Genomic DNA, 21,897 nt, shown 5'->3' with positions numbered 1-21,897 from the left:
CTGGTAAGGGGGTGGAAAGAGACAGAGACAGAGACAGAGACAGAGGAAGAGTGGGGTTTGTCCCTGGCAGGTTGGGCAGAGCCTAGAGGAGTTGCCAACAAGGTGTCTTCCTCAGTCATCATCCTCCTTATTTTGTTTTTGGAGACACACTCAACTAGGATCTCATTGATTCATCTAGACCAGCTGGCCAGCAAGGCCCAGAGACCTCTCCTCCCTGCCCCTCCCCCCACCTCCTCCTGTATGCTTGGCAAACACATTAGTTACCAAATGCACCTTCTCCCGGCCCGCTGGTCTGTTTGGCAGTCGTTCTCTTCAGAAGATTTTACCTGTAACCACTGGAAAGCATTTTAAATGACGTATGGGTTTTACCCTCTGCAGGTTCTGTAACAGTGGGTTAGGTTGAGCTTTTTAGCATGTGCACAGAATCTCACTTAAGAACTACTGCTAGAGTGTTGTACCTCTGCCAGACTAAACTAGGATAGGTGTCCCATTGTTTTAAAGACACCTTTTTAGTGTATGGAAAGCATTAGAAAGCCTTAACATTAGAAGCTTCATAGACTACCATTCTGAAGTCGCGTTCCTTATATATTTTGAGTATGAGTGAATTCTTCTCTTTATATTAGCCAAAAGTTTCTTTATTATGTAACTTCTTTGGACTTTTTCTAAAACATGTAGATATTTTATAGTAATAAAAGAATCCTCTATCTCAAGGGTGTTTTTTTTCCCCTTTTTGTTCTTAGCGGTTTCATTAAACTGGTGTTCCAGCATTTCTCTTACGGAGTTAATGAAATGTATAAAGCCTGTTTTCTCAGTGAAACAGTGAAGCATCTTCAAAAATTCATTCCTGAAATCACCATCAGCGATGTCCTTCGGTAAGGAAATGTGGTGAGGAAGGGAACGTGAGAGGGAGGCCTGGCTGGTGATACCCCTCGCTCAGATGGCACAGCCTCAGAATCTTTGCTCTCTTTTTCCCAAGAGGCTTGCGTCCCTCTTGCACTACTGTGTCATAGTCCTTAGTTCTTCAGACTCATCAGTCCATTTTTGTTGGTTTTGTTTTGAGACAAGGTTTCTCTGTGTAGCCCTGGCTATCTGGGAACTCTCAGGGTTCTGCCTCCTTTGCCTCCTGAGTGCTGGGGTTAAAGGTGTGGGCCACTTCAACTGAGTCTTTATTATTATTATTATTATTATTATTATTATTATTATTATTATTACTATTATATGTAAGGAAACTGTAGCTGTCATCAGACACTCCAGAAGAGGGCGTCAGATCTCCTTACGGATGGTTGTGAGCCACCATGTCGTTGCTGAGAATTGAACTTAGGACCTCTGGAAAAGCAGTCAGTGCTCTTGACCACTGAGCCATCTCACCAGCCCTTGACTGAGTCTTAAAAACCCTTTAGACACATACTTGCCTTTCATCTTCTCAACTTAATTTTTTTTATTTTATTTTTAATTGTGTATGTCTGTGGAGAGGTGGGTATGTGCACATGAGACCAGAGGCGTTGGAGCCCATGGAACTGGAGCTGCAGGAGTTGTAAGCTGCCCATAGTGGGTGCTGGGAATCAAGCTCAGATTTGGGTGGGGCATGCTCTTAGTCCCTGGGATCTGCCCAGTCCCCTCTGCTTGTGCTTCTGTCCACTTGGATTCTGCTTGTAGGACAGAAGTAGGATGTAGCCCGACTGTAGTCGCTCTAAATCCTTGCTCATGGGTGTCAGGAAAGCTTTGTTGGTGTTTTCTTCTTGGAATTCGACTTGCTGTGTAGATTCCTCTGAACTCATCAAGTCTGTGTTTGTCTTCCCTGGAGATATTTTTAGTGCCCGTGCCAGTTGTCAGGCCTAATCCACAGTGTATTCAAGGTACTGTATTACAGTATCCCCCTCACAGTCCTGCAGAGCAGCTGTTGAAACTAGCTGGGTGTAATATGTCAGTGAGCTTCACTCTGTATCAGCAGAGAGCGACAGTCATGTCAGCTGTCTCCCTTAAGGGGCTGGCAGTGGGAGATCTCCTGCTCTAAATCTGTCTCTGGTGTCATTCTGAGGCCACTCTGATGGACTCCTTGGAAGGACTGTTAAGTCCCCAGTTCACATTTCCTTTTTCATCTCTTCCACTCACCTTCTGAAATGGAAGGGGTAAAAATATTAAGACTTTGTTTTCGTGTGCTCACTTATAAACAAAGTCTTTTATTCTCTCTGCTTTACAATTGTAGACTTAGAATGTCTTCAATCTGAAGACAGGCTGGTTAAATCAGGTTTCATTACTGCTGCTAATACTCTTTGGGTGGCTGGGCATGTGGGATTCTGTATCAAAACTGTGGCAGGGAGTTCACTACCCATATTCCATTCCCAAGCCTGAGGCAAGCCTGTTTGCAGGTGCATGTGGAGACAGTCAACTCGATCACAGAGGAGTTCCCCTTTAGAGACACAGATGCTGATATGGCTAGTTTAGTGACCCCATTTGTTCCTTCTCTTGATTTCTTCTGGCTCCTCCAGCTGTTAAATTCAGGAATTACTAAAAACAAGGAATATATATTTGATATCATTTGTATGAGCTGAAAAACAAGCCAAATATCACACAATATTTGTAGATCACTGTGAAAATAATAAGCAGACATAAAACTAATAAAAACCTGGCTCAGAAAAGTGGCTGCCTCTGGGAAAGGAAGACAGGATCTGCAAACACCACGTAGATTTCTTTCTGTTTTTTAATTAATTTTTTATTTATTTTATTTTTATTATTTCCGGGTTTTGTTAGGGTATATCTGTTGTTAATATATATAATAACATATATATATAACATAATATAATATAATATAATATAATATAATAACATAATATATATAATATATATAATATATAATATAATATATATATATATATTTTTTTTTTTTTTTTTTTTTTGGTTTTTTCGAGTCAGGGTTTCTCTGTGTAGCCCTGGCTGTCCTGGAACTTACTCTGTAGACCAGGCTGGGCTCGAACTCAGAAATCCGCCTGCCTCTGCCTCCCGAGTGCTGGGATTAAAGGCATGCGCCACCACGCCCGGCTCGTTAATTGATATCTTATTATATGCCTGAAATATTTAATGATAAGATCAATAGAGCTTTTCACAGCTTGAAGCCTCAGTCCTGCCCGTCTTATTTGTCATGCAGCCCAGTGTATTCAGGCCACAAATGTCCTGTCAGTATTGTGTCATAACCTTAAGTGTGAGATAGTGCAATCTAACAGGTCACATATCCAAGCAGTCCTGAGTTAGATCCTGAGCACTTGGAAGGAGCAAGCTGATGGAAGCCACGCGTGGAGGGTGGTATTACTCTAAAACTGTGCCCGAGAGCATCAGGAGCTACCGAAGGTCATGCATCTCCGTTCTTATTGCTTAGCAAAGCATTGTGAACAGCAATTTAGTATGATGCATTAGACTGGAATGTGAAGTCATCTGTCAGATACATGCATGAGGTGTACAAACGTTACATGATTGTCACTACGGCCCTTATGTTAATTCTAAGCTCCTCACACTCTTTGCTGATTAATATGGCGCCAGTCGTGTGTACTGCTACTGAGTTTGTTAGCACTGTAAGGAAGTAAAAAGATGAAGTCATATAGGCAATGATTCCCCATTCCTTGTGTATTGTTTTGTTAAATGTATTAAGGAATTTAAAAGTAAGGTTTCCAATAATGGAAAGTATACTATGCTATAAAATGCAAAAGCAAGATACCTCTGTAACTTGGTGCTGTTGGCATTTGCACTCGATAATTGTTTGCTGTGAGGCCTGTCTATAATTTATTTAATAGCAGGTTATTTACTACACCCCTGGACTTTACCCATGCACCCATTTGTAACAATTCAAAATGTCTCCAGACATTGCCACTATCCTCTAGGGGGCAGGATTTCCCTAGATTGAGAACCACTAGTCTAGAGAGTTAGGTAAATGTCACACTACAAAATTAAAGAGAAAATGTAAGAAACATTCTTGAGGTGTGTGTGTGTGTGTGTGTGTGTGTGTGTGTGTGTGTAGCTGACATTGAGGGAATGCAGTGGGTATCCATATACCCTAAACAGAAGAAATTGGAAACCTGTTTGCCAAGAGAGGCTGGTACTGATGCTGCCCTAGAGCAACAGGAAGACTTTAATGACTAAGAGGCTTCCTTGTCTTTTTATTTTGTTCATTTTTCAACAGTTTCATACATGCACACAGTACATTCTGATTTTCTCCCCTCACTATTCTCTCCCCCTGCTCCTGTCTGTAAATTAGAGAGTAAAAAGTTAAAGCCAGTTTGGTTGATATAGGCTGAATATTGTCAATACTAAGTATGTACTACTTTATTAATAATCATAGTTTTCATACACATTGATATGAAATGGTGTCTTCAGGGGTGTGCCTAAAATCATTGGAAAAATTTGAGTGTTGAGTGAGATTTCCTCAGATAAAACAAGAATGGTTATGTTTGTATAATTGTTGAAAAGTTTGTCATATAAAATGATAATAGTAATTCATACACAGAAGTTCTTTCTGCTTTTATACATTTTTTTTTAAAGTTCTCAGAGTACCTGATAAAAACAAATGCAAAACCTGTACAGAGGGACTTAGATCCACGGGGTTTCCTCAGATAAAGCCCTTGTGAATCAGATGAGAGTCTGCAGACAATTTACAGAATTAGAACTTTAACAACTAACGTATATCCCTTCTGGCCCCAGTATAGACTGCTGGTATTCTGTCGTCTCTCACAGGACATTTATAGGATCTCACAATGTTCTAGTCCCTAACCCTAGGCATATGGAGTGCTTGCCCAGTACATACAAGGTACAGGCTTCCACCCCCAGCACCTACCAGACAATAGGGAGAGATGAGCCTCTATAAAAGTCATTTTTTCTCATAATGCATTTTTGTTAAAGATTAGGCGGGAGAATAACTGCTCCTTCAGGTCTGGAAATTGGGCTGGAATTGTTTCCCTTTCCATAGCCACACTCCAGGTTACACGTTTAGATGGGCAGTAGTCCCAACATGAGCTTTATACACACTTGGCTATCCTATTTAGGACCAGCAAAAGATGTCAACTGCAAGTTTTCATGGCTTTTATATAATTGAGTCCACAGTTCTTAGTTTGTGAAATTGTTCTTTTGGTTTTGCTTTAAAAATTGTTAAAAATATAGTGCATGGCTTATTGACTGTCTATAAACTGTAACACTCAAGTCTAGACATGGAGGAGGAGTAGGTGTTGTACAAGGCATTGTCCGCCCTTGAGGCAGGCTTGGTTTATGTTTTCTAAGGTTTCATTTTCCAGTGCTTACCTCAGGCGGGAGTCTTCTGAAAGGAAAGGCTGCACATAGCTGTACTATGTAGGAGAGAGCAGCAGGCTTCCGAAGATGCTGAGACAGAAGCATGAGGCATTTGGTAGCTAGGACATTCCATGCTGGTGTGAACTGTAGTCGGATCTTAAGAAAAGCATGGTGGTTTATTTTTAGTTTGAGTTACAGATTTTGGACACTTAGGCCAAAGGTATTGAGAGATAATTTATCTTTATATGGGAGAAAACGGTACATACATTCCTTGCTGTGGTTAATCAGTATTAACTCCAACATGCTTGGCAGTAATGAGGAATATACAGTTGGAAGCTCTGTACTAAGGAAAGTGACTTTACACAGAGGACTGAGCACCAGTGACAGTTCCTTGGAAGGCACAAGACAGGACAATAAGGCCCACTGGCCCTCTGACCAGCAGCTGCACTCTTTGCTAAGAGAATCAAGGAGTGCCACTGATGAGTTCATAAGCTGTATAGATTGCAGAGAAGGACCCCGCATTAGTATGTGTCTTTGTCCTCACAAGTGTCCGGTTCAGTGCCATTTTTCCTGTGCTCCGCTGCTGTCTCCGAGGCTCACTGGGAATCGTCCCGGCCCCAGAGCCAATCATTCACCTTCCTGTGCACTTTCTTACCCTTGTAGTTATTACTTAGCTCTGGGCGTGAGCAGAGGTGCTGAGTGCTTCCGGATGGCACTCAGTCTCTTTGCGTTCCACACCAGCCCCTCGGCAGCTGTCAGGAGGAGGGGATGACCCCAGCACATGAAGTGCTTGGTCAGTAGCAGCTGATTTTGTCCTTGTCCTTGTTGAGCCAGGCTGAGTTCTCAGGACAGTGTTATCATGTTGCTCTTTGTATCCTCAGGCTTTTATCTGGGTTGTTCCAGAATTAATAAAAACTGTTCGTGATTGCCTGGCTTCATTGTGTCTTAATGATGCACAGATAGGTTTTGTTTTTCATGCTGTGCTTTGAAAGTGAACACTTTTAAAGGAGATTATTTTAGATTTTAAATACATTTAATTCAAATGTCATCTGTAACTTTTAACTATTTTATAAGACAGCAGAATTCTAAATCTAAAAAAAAAAATCCCTCCTATAGTTATAAAGCAGAACGTTGGGCATGGTACCACATGCCTGTAATCCCAGCACTCAGGATGTAGAGTAGCATCAGGAAGTTGAGTGTTGAGAGTGCTCCCTCCCTCTCTGTAGCTGACCGTGACCGGCCAGTCAGTGCCCCAAATGCCTGTGAACTTGGATAGGTGCTGGAAGATGCTGATCTGTGAGAATTCTGAGGAATACCTGTGTGGCCTCCATGTCAGCTTGGCCGATTTGCCAAAGCCAGACAGAGAAAAGGTGCAGGAAGGCAACCGTATGACCATTCTCACACTGAGCACTTTCTGGATCTACGTCATGGACTTCCGGTTGGGAAGGGGTTTGGGGAAGATCTGACAGACAGTGTGTGGCCCTAGTGCGCTGGGGCGGGATAAGCTCCAGCACGTGCAGCAGGGTGAGGAGAGCTGATGTGGCGGACCCAGTGGACCAAGAGGAATGAGCAGCCCCGGGCCATGAAGCGCGGGGCTACGGTCTGCAAGCAAGTGTTCAGCTAGTCTGAGGGGAAAGTGTCAAGAGCCTGTGGTCAGGATTCCTCTGCCCGGCAAGGGACAGGAACCAGCAGCTACCTGTCACTTCACCTCATCCCTTTTCCTTTTCTTGAGCCTACTCCAGCATAAGTGAAAATTTTAAAAGTGAATTTTAAAAAGGCTCAAGGTCATCCTTGGCTGCACAAGGACTTCAAGAGCAGCCTGGGTTGCATGACACCCTATCTTTTTAAAAAAGTTAAAAAATAAAATAAAGCTGGCCGAGTGATGGAGTGAGTCTAAGCACTCGGGAGGCAGAGGCAGATGATCTCTGAGTCTGAGGCCAGCCTGGTCTACAGAGTGAGTTCCAGGACAGCCAGGGCTACACAGTTAGACCCTGACTCAAACCAAAGAGAAAACCAAACAAACAAAATCAGAACTTGAGTTGACTCACTACAATATTAACATGTTGCTGAATTAATTTTTTTATACTTGCCATCTTTTTATAATTAATTGGAGGTTTTCCTTATATTGGAGGTTAAACTATTAAATTAAAAATTCTAACTTAGAGTGTACTAATTATTTTCCATAAATTTTAATAATAGCTTATCAAAACAAAATTTAATAAACATTACCCTAGATGGAGTGTGCGGCTAGAACCAGCTCCTACCACTGCTTGATGAAAAGTCTGCTGCGGCCTTTGATTTATATGATTGCCACTGATTGAATTCTAGAGTAAGCTTATGATTTTAAATAAAGACATCTATTCCAATTAAATATGAATTTGCCTGCTACTTTTGGGAAGAACAGCTATTTACAAGTAATGAATTGCTTGGATATTTATGTGGTAGTGTTTGTTATACTGTTACTTAATAGCCATTCTGCTCTATCTAGGGCTATGGGTTGGCCAGAGTATCCTCCACAGCCTCTTGCTAAACATGAATTAAGTGCGTTTCCACACAACTGCATTTAGGATAAAGACTGGGTTGCCTTAAGAAAGCGTTGAGAGCTTGTAGGCTGTCCTCGATCTGCGGCTCAGGTGCTTAGCACAGCTGTTTTTGCTTTTGCAGAGGTCCTGCTGGAGTACGGGCCCAGGCCCTGGACAAAGATGGAAATCTGGTAGAGGATTTCGTGTTTGACGGAGGGGCTGGCGAGATTGGAGACCGCGTCCTTCATGTGAGAAATGCGCCTTCGCCTGCCGCCACTTCCTCCCTGGCAATTTCTAGGATGATAGCGGAGGAAGCACAGCACAGGTTTAAGTTATGAGTGGGGGGTGGGGGTGGGGGGGGCGCTGTGCTTGCTTCACGGTACCCACGTCAGCAACAAGGGCCTACCGGCTGCGGTTTAAAATTATACTTTAAGAAAACAATTTTAAAACCATGCCTTTAAGGCTAAAATAAACATTGACTTATTAACAGGATATAGTAGATATAATAATTTTTTAAAAAATTTAGGTCCATATTCTTGTGAACAAAGAAACGAAGTGTATATCACTACCTGTTCTGAAACTTCAGGTTTCTTAGAGAGACTTACCCCAACCCATCTCAGTCTGGGGAGAGCTCTTACAGAGTGTTTGGGAAGACAACATAAAAGATGGACTGTCCCTAAATAAATGTTTGGATTTATAATGTTTTTCCTTTTTCTAAATAACTGCTTGTTTAGAAAATGAAAGTGCTTGATTTCAAGGAAATAAATGAAATTTCACATTTCTAAGTAGCGTAGAAAAAAGTCTTTTACTGCAGCCCTGCAGTGTGGCACCATCACTCCACGTGACTAGCAGTGCGCCTGTGTGCTTGCTGCCAACACTACAGTTTTCTAAGCTGAGAAATAAAAGTCCCTAAAAGGACTGATTTTATAAGTGCAGTTTAAAATCCTGACCATGGGTGTGTCACTGTGTAATTTTATGTTTCACACCTCAGCCCCTTGGTCACACTAAGGTTCCCAAGATGTTGGCCAGGGATTACTAATGGTTCCTGTCTACTTGGGTTTTCAGAATTCCTATAAGCTTTGTGAGGCCATTTCTCCATTTTTGGTTAATATCTAACTTGGAGGCATTCACTTCTGTAAACCGCGAAAGTGCCTTATAGCCTTCATATTTACTTCATTAATGTGGTGAGCTGGTGCCAAGTGCCATACTGTGTGTGACATGTGTGCGTGGTGCCATATTGTTACTGTGTATACTATGTGTGTGTGTATGTGTGTGCTTGTGTGTGCACGAGTGTGTTTGTGTTAGCTAGTGAAGTTTGTCTTACAACTCAGAAAGTTAGAAATAGAAATGTAAGTGAAGAACTGGCAGCCTGGCCATGGAAACAGGCAGCACTTCAGGGAGACCCTTCGTCTGTCCTATCCTGAGTGTTCTCTCAGGGTTAATCTTGGTTTTCCTCGCCAACACTGTGATGGATGTATGAGAGTGATGTGCATGTTGATAGGAGAACCTTTTCCTGTCACTTGTTTCTCTTCACTTCAGCCCTTACTGGTTACATTTATTAAGCTATCTAATCCATTAATTTAAAAGGATACATATTGTGGGCTTCAGTTTGAGAGGCAGCATATCCCCTGTGAATGGATGAGGCAGTTACTCAACCCTTGGGCTGGGCATATTGAAACACTCAGAAGTCATTTACAGAAAAAACCAAGCCCTAATGGTCCTCCATAGCAGCTGATTCCAGAAGACACACTGCAGAGCACGGCTGTGTTCTAAGACGTAGTGACACAAGCATCACATTAAGATTGTGTTACTTTATGAATAAGATGAGAGTCTTTTCCCTTTAGATGTGGTGAGAGAAGTATGCATGTTCTGTTTCATCAACTGTGAGACCTGTGCATATACACTAAGCTGTGAAAAAATAAAGTTATAAAATATAAAACACAAAATAACTATCATGATAGAAGCAATCCTTACTCCATTTGGGTCTGTATTGTATATCCCAAAATAATAGTGAAAATTTGTTAAACTATGTCTGTTAATCTGTTTGTAAAATATTTGATATTTATGTCAATAGGAATTTTTTGTTAAATACTGATATATAAGAATTTTTGTGTCTTTCTGAGAAAATAAAAATGTATATTAGTATTAAAATATTTTAATGTTTCTTGGTGTTATGAGCATATTTTATTCCCAATAAAACCTCTACTGAGGAGCTGGAGAGATGGCTTAGTGGCTAAGAGCACTGACTGCTCTTTCAAAGAACCCAAAAATCAATTCACAGCACCCACATGGCAGCTCACTGTTGCAGGATATTTGATCACACTGAGCCCTGAGATTTTGTTGTTCACTGGAAAAACACAATTTTGTTATGGCTTAGCCTTAGCATACACCTTTAATCATAAAGTTAGTTTGTAGAAGGAAGCTTTTATGTTTGAAAGTGATATTTAATTGAGTGGCAGACAAAATGGCAAATCAGAGAAAGATTTGACAGAATGGGAAATTCCAACGCCTGTGAGAAGAAAGAAGAAAGGGAAACTAAGAGCACAAGAGAAAAAAAAAGAGGGAGGAAGAAAGGTCAGCTTGGAGAAGAGTTTAAACCAGAACAGCCAGGTTGACCAGCCAGCCAGCCAGGCAGAGACCAGAAAGAATAAGAAAGGGTGAGCTTATTCAGCAGTTAAGTCTTAGAGGCTGAAAGCATTCTGGGACTAGGTATAGGTTAGCAGACTAAGGCAGTAAGCCTGAGTCTATATTTACCCAGGCAAATAAAAGTTACTTTTATAGCTCACAACTGTCTGTAACCCATGCATGTGGTCTACAGACATATGCAGGCAAAACACCAATGCACATAAAATAAATAGATACTTTTTTTAAAAAAACCTGCCTAGCAGTGGTGGTACACACCTTTAATCCTAGCTTTCAGGAGGCAGAGGAAGATTTGAGGCCACCCTGGCCTACAGAGCAAGTTCCAGGACAGCCAGGGCTACACAGAGAAACCCTGACTTGAAAAACAAAACAACAAAAAGTTTATTGTAATGGATATCCTTGTTAAACAACACTTTCTCTAAGATTGTAACCTTTGATCCTGGAGGGAAGTCCTTTATGCAGGAATGTAAACAACTCAAAATAGCTTAAGGAAGTTCCTGAAACTGACTAGATTTGGAGGTAAGCAATAAAAACTGAGAGTTCATCCCCCAGGGAAGGAAACTGAGCTGCAAAAAAAAAAAAAAAAACCCCGTCTCTCAAGCAGTCCCAGAGCAGCTGCTTGGAAGATGTTTCTTGGAAAGGACACTTCAGTCAGCTGAGCAGCCCTCAGGCTGTCCAGTATACTCCAGGTTCCCAGCATTCGTTGTAAGGCCTTGGTGATGCAGCTGTCTTGGAGTCATCTCTGCTCCTGTAAGCAATCCTTCCTTCATATTCTGTAAGTGACCCCACTAAAACTCATTGGTCCATCAAGTTGGACTTGATGTAGTATTCGTACTGTGGTGGGTTCCCTAGCTGGGCTTGGTAGACCTGTGCATTATCTCCCTGGGAGAAATTTTCTCATACAACAACTTATATTACGTAAGCTATCATAACTGTAGATATGTCTTTAAAAACTCATCTGAAATTAGGTATAAATAGTGCATGCCCGTAACAGCACTTGGGAGGTCAAGGAACGAGGGTTACAAATTCAAGGCTGGCCTAAGCTGTGTAGTGGGATTCCTGCCTCAATATAACACAATCGCTTCCGTATGTGTGAATGATACAAACTTTAGGTATGGATGTTTATATTTTGGTCTGACAGTGAAGCATCTTATATTTTAGTGTGTGGGGAACTTTTAGTGTTTCATGTTATGTAACCTTCCCCTTTTATCCACACATAAAGTGTGTATCAAAGTCCTTCCCTTGATCCCCTTAGAGGTGTGCACTGTTGGAGCGCTGCCATTACTCTTGGCAGAATTCCATGTTTCCTGAGGCTATTTGGAGATCTGCCTATAAGCCTATGGGATAATCTCAACTCCTAGAACTTTCTACAAAAGTTAGTAGTTTATTCTGCCAAACCCTGGCTTGTGGAAGTCTGTTGGGCCTGCATTGGAGGCTAGCCAACTGTAATGGTTTCTAATGTGAGGTCTTTCTGCATGGGTGAACCAGGGGTGTCTGCGTTGTTTTCAGGGCTGGCTGTGGCCTCTGGGGCTCTTCTCTGGTCAGATGTTTTCTTATATTTCTTATGAGTATATTTATTATCTAAATGTAACTATTTTGGAGGAGCAATTGTGAAATCAGTTACTGGATTTTTAAATTTTTATTTTATTACTGCGTATGCAGGTGTGAACGTTCAAACCATGTCATGCGTATGGAGGTTGGAGACCTCTGTGGAGTCAGATCTCTCTCCTTCCAATTTTACAGTTTCCAGGGATTGAATTTAGGCTTGGCATGTACCTGTACCCAGTGAGCCATCTCACCAGACCCAGTTAGACTGTCTAATATATATAAGGTGCACAGGAAATAAAAACAATGCCTAAGGATGCTTTCAAATGGTTTGTGTCCACTGACATATTTAAGAATAGAAACAGACCAAATGCCCGAAAGGAAGAACAGTGCCAATCCCAACCGGCTCTACCCTCTGCCATCCTTCAAGTCCTGCAAAGGGTCTTGTGCTTTGTCCTAAGTGCTACCTTCTAAACGCAGGCTCTCACAGTTATGTTAAGATTCTTTTTGTTTCATGGGTAAGATGAGGATTTTTGCCCTTTACATGTGTTGAGAGTTCTGTAATGGTATCTGTGAGTTGCTTAAGGAGATCCCCTTTAATCAGCAAAAGATGGAGAACAGTGGTAAGAGATGTCTCCCTTCACTCCTAGCAGAGGCAGGGGTGGATGGATCTCCGAGAGGTCCAGACAGCAGCAGTGGTATAGTGAGACCCTGACTCGAAAACAAACAAACAAACAAAACACAGACCTATTGAGTAGAAAACCTTGAATTTCAGACATTTTGCCTTTTTTTTTTAATAATTATTTATTTTATGTATATGAGTAACTGTTGCTGTCTTCAGACACACCAGAAGAGTGCATCAGATCTCGTTACAGATGGTTGTGAGCCACCATGTAGTGGCTGGGAGTTGAACCCAGGACCTTTGGAAGAGCAGCCAGTGCTCTTAACTGCTGAGCCATCTCTCCAGCCCCAAGTTTTACTTTAAATTGTCTTTGATTATCTTTAAGATAAACTCTTTTTTTAACACTGGTGCTCTGGGACAGTTTTGTTTTTTTGTTTTCGTTTTGTTTTTGAGACAGGGTTTCTCTGTGGATCTCTGGCTGTCCTAGTTCTTGGTCTGTAGACCAGGCTAGCTGCAAACTCACAGAGATCTGCCTGCCTGTCTCCAGGCACGGGCCGCCATGCCCAGCCTTTCCCATGCCTTTTTTAAAAAAATTAATTTTGCTTGTTTGTCTACTAAGAACATAAGAGCTGTCTTTTGATATCCATATTTATTGTACCTAGTAATGAAAACATTATGCAAATTATTAATATTTAGAAGAAAACAAATGTCTTTGTTTTCTTTACTTAATTCCTCATCATCTGGGTCCATGTACATATATGATTGTTGACAGCTCCCTGGCTTGGCTCTATACTGAGGAGATGATGAGTTCATTGTTGTTCATAGCTTAACTTAATTACTGACAAGACCTGGAGAGATGTTTATTGTATTAAATAATAAAGAGCTGAAATGGTATCTTTCCTTTCCATCCTTGGTATTGGAGTCGGTGTCTGGGACAACTTATAAAAAATGATTTCTCATTGTGTAGTAGTAGCAATATTTAGATGATAACTCGAGCTCAGTGTCGTCCCTAGAGCAGAGGAACATGATTCTGTTTAAGAGCAGACTGGGGGCTGGAGAGATGGCTCAGAGGTTAAGAGCACTGACTGCTCTTCCAAAGGTCCTGGGTTCAAATCCCAGCAACCGCATGGTGGCTCATAACCATCTGTCTTAACAAATCTGACTCCCTCTTCTGGAGTGTCTGAAGATGGCTACAGTGTACTTACATATAACAAAAGTAATAATAAATCTTAAAAAAAAAAAAGAGCAGACTGTATGTAACATACTGACATGAAGATTGCTTGCTTTTCTGGTTTTTTTGGGGGGAGGGGGTAGAGGGCACACAACCTATCAATCCCTTAGAATTTAATTAAAATTATACTTGCCTCCCTAAATGATTGGCTAATCAAGTATGCATAAAAATAATTGAAGAACATGAGGTCATTAATTTGAAAAAGAACTGGGAGGGCCACGGGAGGAATTGGAGAGAGGGCGAAATTTATATATTTTAATTAAGTAAAAAGAAAATTATAGTTGCTGTTGGGAAGACATTTTTGACATACAGTCTCTTGTAATCTTGACAAGCTTGGAGATCCAGTGAGGGTCTTGGGGCAAAAACGGTTCCTCTCTGTGCCTTCTCCAGCTTCCTTGGAACAGTTGGCTGTAAGCAGACTAAAGCTACAGCAGAGAACCATAAAAGTGAGCAACAATAACGTTTATTATTTCCTGTGGCGCTGCTTTGCTCAGCTACTGATTGACAGCACTTGCAACTTTAAGTAAATTGAGGAAGTATGAAATAGTAAATGGGAAAAATGTCAAATAAATTCTTGAAAATATTTTTCAGTGGGAGGATATTAGTAGTAAAAATATTTAACTGTCTTTTAAAATGAAAAAAAAAAATGTACTTGGGACATCCAAGTTATTTTCCAAAAGCCATTCTACATTTTTTTTTTTAAAAAGACAGATAAAATCATTAATATGAAATGAGTGCCTTCAAATTGGAACATGTTTGAGATTTTTGTTACATATATCGATACCCCTTTTATAGTATGTATTTTAATATTTCCAGTTTTAATACTTGAAGCAAAGGTTTGTGTTCTGGCTGAAAATTTTGTCATTAAGAGCGACTCATTCAGTCAAAGCTGGAGGGAAGGCTGACCTCATGAGCTTGATCCCTAGGATCCATGTGGTGGAAGCAAAGGATACTCTGAGCCATTGTCCTCTGTAGATCCCTGTGAGCTCAGTGCACCCACAGTGAATAAAGAAAAAGAAGTGCTTAAAAGATGACTGAATGTTGTTACTAAATGATACATTCGCTAGGATGAAAACGCAAACCCTACAAAAGTTCTAAGTGAAAATTCTCTCTCTGCTCCAGCCACCTGGGTTTCATCCTTGTGGTAATAAAGAATCCTTGCTGTTAAATAGTGAAATACCACCTACTTTAAAAAAAAAAAAAAAAAACACAAGTGGTGTCAGTCTACATAGTACTGTGCTTTGGGGGCATATCTTGAAGAATGTTGTTCAGAAGCCTGCTTTTTTGTTTGTTTCATTTAGTTTAAAAAAAACCAAACCAACCAGTCTTAAGTTGGGAGGCTGGAGCAGCTGCTGAGCGGTTGAGGTTAGAGTGCTTTCTGCTCTGGCAGAGGGCCCAGGCTTGGTTCCCAGCACCAACACGGTGGTTCACAACCATCTTTAACTCCTGTTCCAGGGAATTCAAGGTCCTCTTGAGATCCCCTGGACACCAGGCTAGCACATTGTACACATGCATGTTTTCAGGCAAGACACTCATATGCATAAAATAAATCTTTAAAATAGATAACTGGATTACAGTTGACATGCTGTCATTTATTAGAACAATACTGTATTCCTAACGTTAAATAAAATGGTGTGTGTGTGTGTGTGCGTGCGTGCGTGCGTGCGTGCGTGTGTGTGTGTGTGTGTGTGTGTGTGTGTGTGTGTATGCATGCGAGTATATGTGAGACAGAGGAGGGGGGGAATGCAATGCTGCAGTGCATAACCCTGTCCCTTAGTGATTTCATTCACAAGCAAGTATGTCTCCAGGACATATTTCTAGAATTTGCTAGGTCCATAGTTATACCTTTGAAACTTTGAGAGATGTCATGTAGTTTGCCCTTTATTAGACATTTAAACAGCCAGTTCCTGTTTTCTTGTATCTCTACTATCATAGTATATAATTAAGCTCTCTGATCTAATAGGTGCAAAATGGTACCAGTGTAAGTTTGTATTTCTCTTAATATGAATGCAATTTAGTGTTTATTTCTAAGAGATACACATTCCCTTTATGTGTGTGAGAGAGAGCTTTTTCGGTCTCTTTTTTCCCTCATTTTTCCCCCTCGAAGCTTAATTCTACTAATTTGCAGGGAAATTAGCTCAAAAAATGAATTGTAGGGGTGTGTGTGTGTGTTTAGCTTGTCATTGCCTTTTAGCTTGGCTTGTGGGTCCCCCCTCTCCCCCTGGCATTAAGAAATATCAGTATATCAGCCTAGATTTTTGTGTCATATAAAAGTCATCTTTTTTTTTTTTTATTCTGAGGTCATTCAGAATCCCTTTTTTATACATGTAAACCTTTGACCTATTGGGCATTTCTGCCTGAGTATGAGATATGGAGTCAACCATTTCTGTTTGTCTTTAGATGGTCACTTGTCTGGAAGAGAAAACTCTCTGGTGTCATTCTTGGACCCTTTGCACCATGTGGATCCCGTTTCTGTTTGCCTAGCCCAGAGATCACAGGGCAGATGCCTGTAGAGACTAGGCAGGTTACGTAAAAGGGGGAACAGTGCCAGATCGGGAAGAAAGCCAACTGGAAATGGGTGGCACACTTCTATAAAGAGGACGTCTCTGCACTGCCTGCTTGTTTCTTTGCATAGATGCAGTAGGCCACGTTGTTGCCAGATCAAGAGAAGCTGGAAATAGACAGAAAAAAAAAAAAAAAAGCTATCGACGTTAAAATGGTAATACCAATTAAAAATTCTTAATACTGGCTTGGCGAAACAAATACATCTTCAGGCCACATTAAGCTCAGGGGAACCTTCCAATATCCTTTGCCAAGAATAAAACTTCCCACCAATGACTTTCCTATGAGAAAACACAATTGCAGTCCGATAATTTGACAGCTTCGTGTTTTATTGCTGGGGTCTAGGAACTTTAGGAAAAATAAGCTTTCTCTATAAACCAGGGTGTATTTAGTACATGGGACTATGAACATGACCATTTATTAGAAGACAACTTTAGAACTTTTATTAGAAACAACTTTAGTGTTATTATGTACGCACACGCGTGTGTGAGGACACAAACATGCCACATTTCAGATGTAGACAGGTCAGAGAACAACCCGGTGGAGCTAGTTCTTTCCTTCTTCACGTGGGTTCCATCCAGGGGTGGAACGCAGGTTTGTCAGCCTTGTGAAGCAAAGCAGGTACCTTTTCCTCGACAGCCCCAGAGGACTTTTTTTTTTTTTTTACACCGTGGATACTTAGATTAAAAAACAAACCAAAACAAACCAAAAAGCTCCGATCTCTTTAAGTATTTAGTTGCCATTCTTACTTTATGAAGACAAAATGGTGTGTTTTGGGGAGAACAATGTTCACCCACTGATTCTGGAACTGAAATTACTACAGGGGTTATCTTTTCCAGTCTGTTTTTCCGTTCCCTTCCTCACTGCTGGTGGCTGGCTGCATGACTGTTTACAGCCCATTGGGAGCAATCTGTTCAGCGATTTTAGTGGGATGAAATTTGGGCTAGTGAAAAAGTTTCCAAAGTTCATGCCCCTTCAACTTAAAAAAAGCATAGGGACAGAGGATTTTTTATGCTAATTAGTGTGACTGTATCGCAGGATCCAGGTTCTGTAGAACCTTAAGTGGAAAGGATTTGAACATGAATAACCTAAGAATAATATCTGAAAGTTTTTGGATACTTTTTTTTTTTTTTTTTTGATACATAGGAACTCTAGGTGAAAGACCTCGAACTGAAGTCATTTGGCTCTTCAACGTGCGCTAAGAGCTTCCCACGACCCCACAACGTGACTTTATGAATAGCCACTATCACCTAAATATACAAAGGAGCCACATAGAGCACACGTTAAATAAATATCCTATCAGCCCAAATGTCCTTTTCTCCCCACATCTGTGTTCTGCCTCCCAGAGCTGCAGTCACGGCTCGGGGGGTCCACCAGGGCTGCACCGAATCAGGATTGTCTGCCAGGACTCGGAACGCTGCCCAGTGGGGCTGGAAGAGCCACCCCGCCCCGCGCACGTTCCCAGGAGAGACCGATCACCCTCCGGGCCCCCGGGCCCCCGCACCAGACGCCTCGGCCCGCTCGGCGGCGCGCATGCTCCGTGCTGGTCTTCTCCCGACACTCGGGAGAACGAGCGCGGGGCCGAGCCGAGCCGAGCCGAGCCGAGCCGCCGCTGCAGGGACCCGGCGCTCGGCGGCGGCCCGCGGGGCTGGAGGGGCGGCGGCGGCGGCGGCGGCCAGCGCCGTGCACGCCGGACACGCGCGCCCGCTCGGTCCCGAGGGCCCTCTGGAGGTGACTCGGGCGGGCCCGGCGGTGGCGGCGGCGGTGGCGGCGGCTGCGCGGAGGGCGGGGGAGGCAATGAGGACGCTGCGGGCCGCCGCTGTCTGCCCGCCGCGGCCGTAGCGGGAGTCGGGGCGGGGGCGAGGCCGGCGGTGCCCCGCGCTGCGCACTCAGACAAAGGAGGAGGAGCCTCGGGCAAGCGGGCCGGCGCCGCGGGGACAGCAGGGCGCCTCGGGCCGCCGCGCTTCCTCGGGGCTGCGGGGCCGCCAAGCCTCGGCGAACGCCCGCCCGCCCGCCCGCCGGCGCCGCCCCCGAGCGCTCGGCCGGAGCTGCGGCCCGGGCGGGAGGCGGCGGCCCGGGCGAGGCGAGGCGAGGCAGCCCGCGTCCTGCCTGTCAGGCTACCGGCCCGGCCTCCGTCCGATGCGGAGGCGCTGCGGCCGGGGCCATGCAGCAGGCGCCGCAGCCCTACGAGTTCTTCAGCGAAGAAAACAGCCCGAAATGGCGGGGACTGTTGGTCCCGGCCTTGCGGAAGGTCAGTGCTGGGGCCGAGGGAGGTGCCGCGGGGCGCCGGGCTGGGGGGCCGGGCCGGGAGCTCGCACAACTTGTAACGGGGAGAGCGGGGAGAGCCGGGAGCACGGCTCGCGCCCGCCCCGGGTGCCGGGGCCGAGCCTTCTCTGGCCGGGCTCCGGGCGCTCCTTATTGCCTGTTGCATCCCGAAGGACGTTTTCTCAACTTTCTTTTTTGGCCTGGTCCCGGAAGGAAGGTTTTTGTTATGATCATAAAACTGGATTTCATCTTACAGTCATTTCGTCAGGCAACTTCCGCCGTTGACCAATGCGTTGTCCTCAGTGTGGATTCTGGCAACACAGAGTCCCCACTGGTTTTGTTTTTTGTTTTTTGTTTTTTTTCGTTTCTAAAACAAATGCACCATCTCGGACCGAGAGACTACTTTGAATTAAGTTCTTGGGGCTGGGGGTGCTCGCCTCGGGCGGCTTGCTTGCCATACTCTCCCATTCGCCTGTTGAGGCAGTGCTGTTTTCGCTAATATGGATGTGCGTTTCCCATGTGTGAAGTGTCAGTGAGTCATAGTATTCGTTCTCCAGCTCTTGAGGTGAAGCTAAAGCGCCTCTCCACTTCCTGCAGACGTCTTACACCTGAATACGGAGATTGCCTCACAAAATGTGGTCAGTTTCTTCACAGCGACGGGGACTTGCAGTAATCACTTTTAAGGGACAGTTGGGGTGGTGGTGGCTCATTGCTGATCAATCTTTGAAGATTAGATATATTGCTAGGATGTGTGTCTCCTATTGGTTGGTGCTAGTCTTACAAGAAGTTAGGCAATTATGCGATTCTCTTTGTTGCTGTTAAATTCTTTTTGTAAGATAGACTTGTAGATTTGAAGAGTACATGGTCAGGGTTAGCGGTCATGCCTCTTAAACATGAGCTTCTCCCTGCAACTCTTTTCCTTTTCTGTAAAATAAACAATTTATTTATTTATTTATTTATTTATTTATTATCTTTTAATCCTGGGCCAACGAGAGACTCATTAGGAAAGGTGATTTTCGGTCCAACAACACAAGCTTGATGGCTTGAATTTCATTCCTGAAATCCACATAAAGGTGATAGCGGAGAGCTGACTCCACAAAGCTGTCCTGGCCTTCATGCAGGGGACACACACACACACACACACACACACACACCACTATCATATCACACACTCACTTTAATAAGAAACCTCCACCAGCTAAAATACCACAATTGAGGGAGACTGTAAGATGTAAGGAGTAAAAGAACCTTTGGGCAAGCCAGATAACCTGAGTTCATGCAGAATCCAGCAGGGAGGGAGAGAACTGACTCCCTACACATGCACACATGCACACACAGACAAACAGACAGACAGACCGACCGACACACTCACTAACAACAACTGTACTTGAAAAAGAACTCATCATACATGTCTAGGAGTGGAAAGACAAGTTCACTTTAGTGGTAAAAACATTTCCTTGTATTCTTCAGAATTTCAAATTTTCCATTGTTATAACTCTCATAAGGAGGTGATTATTGCTTTCCTTGGGGGCACACACCAAATCGTGTCTTTTAAAAGAACTCTGTGGAAATGGAAAGCATGTTGAGTAGTGATAATTCTGCGTTGAATGAAAAGCAAAGTGGAAATACCTGGAGAGTAATAGCCCTTCTGCCTCCCAGAGTGGCAATGGACGCATCAGTGTGACCCTTGTCGGTGTGCGATGCAAGAATATACATGCACATTCCTAGTTTTGATTGCAAAAGGTGGCTTAGACTCTAAATAATCCTTGATGCATAAATACAAATTTAATTTTTCAGAGTGGATCAGAAATAAAACCAGAACTAATATCCATTCCCCATATCTTGCTTTGGTCCTGGAACTGTGCATTTACATGTTGTGTTTGTAGATAATATATTATTACTTCATAGTAATGGAATGTTTTGCATATTAAAAAAACAGATCCACAGGAATGTCATCTTCTGTGGTGAATGTTAAAAGCAGCTAAAATTAATTTATTAACTTAGCATTATGGAATTGAAGTTCATGCCATGGAAAACATTTATGTTTTTAGAAAAATTTAGTTGATAATAATTCATATTTTATGTGGTATGATGTATTTTAGCTTTGTGTATTCCTTTAACATCTGTTGAACACAGCTTAGGTGCTTGACATCCTAAGAATACAAAGAATACAAAGGTGGATTTTCACATTTATCTACTTGGTTTTTTTAGACAAGGATCCTTTTTGTAGCCCTGGCTGTTCCAGAACTCAGCTTCTGGTTTGGTTTTTCAAGACAGGGTTTCTCTGTGTAGCCCTGACTGTCTGGGAACTCACTCGGTAGACCATGCTGGTCTAGAACTCACAGAGATCCTCCTGCCTCTGCCTCCCGAGTGCTGAGACAAAAGGGCTTCATCACCACCACCAAGCTAGTTTTGGCTTATGTAAATGAGCAAGGTTGACTTTATTTTTCTGTAAGAAGTATCTGTGTCCGTGGAGTGAGGGGGTGGTGGGCAGGGCAGTTGGCTCAGTCCGAATAGTCTACTTATACATTTGGTGAGGTCACCAAAACATTTCAGAAAGGTAAAGTCATGACTTCATTCAAAATGTAAATGAACACATGTCAGTGATTTAAACTTTATTTTTGAGAGAGGGGCACATATCGCCCAGACTAGCCTCAAACTCGTCAGATAGTAGAGGGTGATCTTGAACTTCTGATCCTTCTGTCTCAACCACCCAAGATAGAGTCCAGGGCTTCCTGCACTCTACCCTTTGAGTTATATATCTCCAGCCTTCAGGTTTTTATTTAATGGAAGATCTAGAAGGTGTCCAATTCATTCATATGACCATTTAGGTATTTATAGGATACTTAATGAAGAAACAGTAAAGCTATTGGGTTAGGCTATCCTTTCCAAATAGAAATTATTTGCATTTTGACCAGCCAGAATTCTATAAATTCATCTTATAGACTTGGTAAATAAATTAGTTAATAGAACGTAATCAAAAGTTTAAACTAAGTACCACACTGAAAAGTGCCTACTATTTTGTTTTTGCTTATTTTCAAGTGTTGGGTAATTTTCTTAAAAATGAACAGAGTGTGCATGTGTTTGTGTGAGTTTAGCAAAATTACTAGTGTCAACTTGAAAATGAAAGGTTTGCCAGGTGTGGTGGCGCACGCCTTTAATCCCAGCACTCGGGAGGCAGAGGCAGGTGGATTTCTGAGTTTGAGGCCAGCCTGGTCTACAGAGTGAGTTCCAGG

The 21,897-nt window shown here is 42.8% G+C and overlaps 2 protein-coding genes across 3 annotated transcripts in view; both read left to right on the top strand.

Moving 5' to 3' along the window:
- The window catches only part of L2hgdh (L-2-hydroxyglutarate dehydrogenase), a 29,755-nt gene extending 19,851 nt beyond the window's left edge, over positions 1-9,904 (top strand). The window contains exons 9-10 of the mRNA XM_021202431.2: positions 741-872; positions 7,936-9,904. Coding sequence (XP_021058090.1) covers positions 741-872; positions 7,936-8,131 — 328 coding nt within the window. The 3' untranslated portion in view covers positions 8,132-9,904. The remainder of the gene's footprint in view (positions 1-740; positions 873-7,935) is intronic.
- Positions 9,905-18,189: 8,285 nt separating this feature from the next.
- Positions 18,190-21,897, top strand: part of Sos2 (SOS Ras/Rho guanine nucleotide exchange factor 2) — an 87,343-nt gene continuing 83,635 nt past the window's right edge. The window contains exon 1 of one of the 2 annotated variants that reach the window (XM_021201768.2): positions 18,190-18,647. In XM_021201768.2, the coding sequence (XP_021057427.1) occupies positions 18,561-18,647 (87 nt within the window). In that variant the 5' untranslated portion in view covers positions 18,190-18,560. The remainder of the gene's footprint in view (positions 18,648-21,897) is intronic. The other variant, XM_021201767.2, reaches the window with a different exon arrangement.

This window comes from Mus pahari, chromosome 7 (assembly GCF_900095145.1).
Source record: "Mus pahari chromosome 7, PAHARI_EIJ_v1.1, whole genome shotgun sequence".
Taxonomy (NCBI): Eukaryota; Metazoa; Chordata; class Mammalia; order Rodentia; family Muridae; genus Mus; species Mus pahari.
This window is presented reverse-complemented; position numbering and strand designations above follow the sequence as displayed.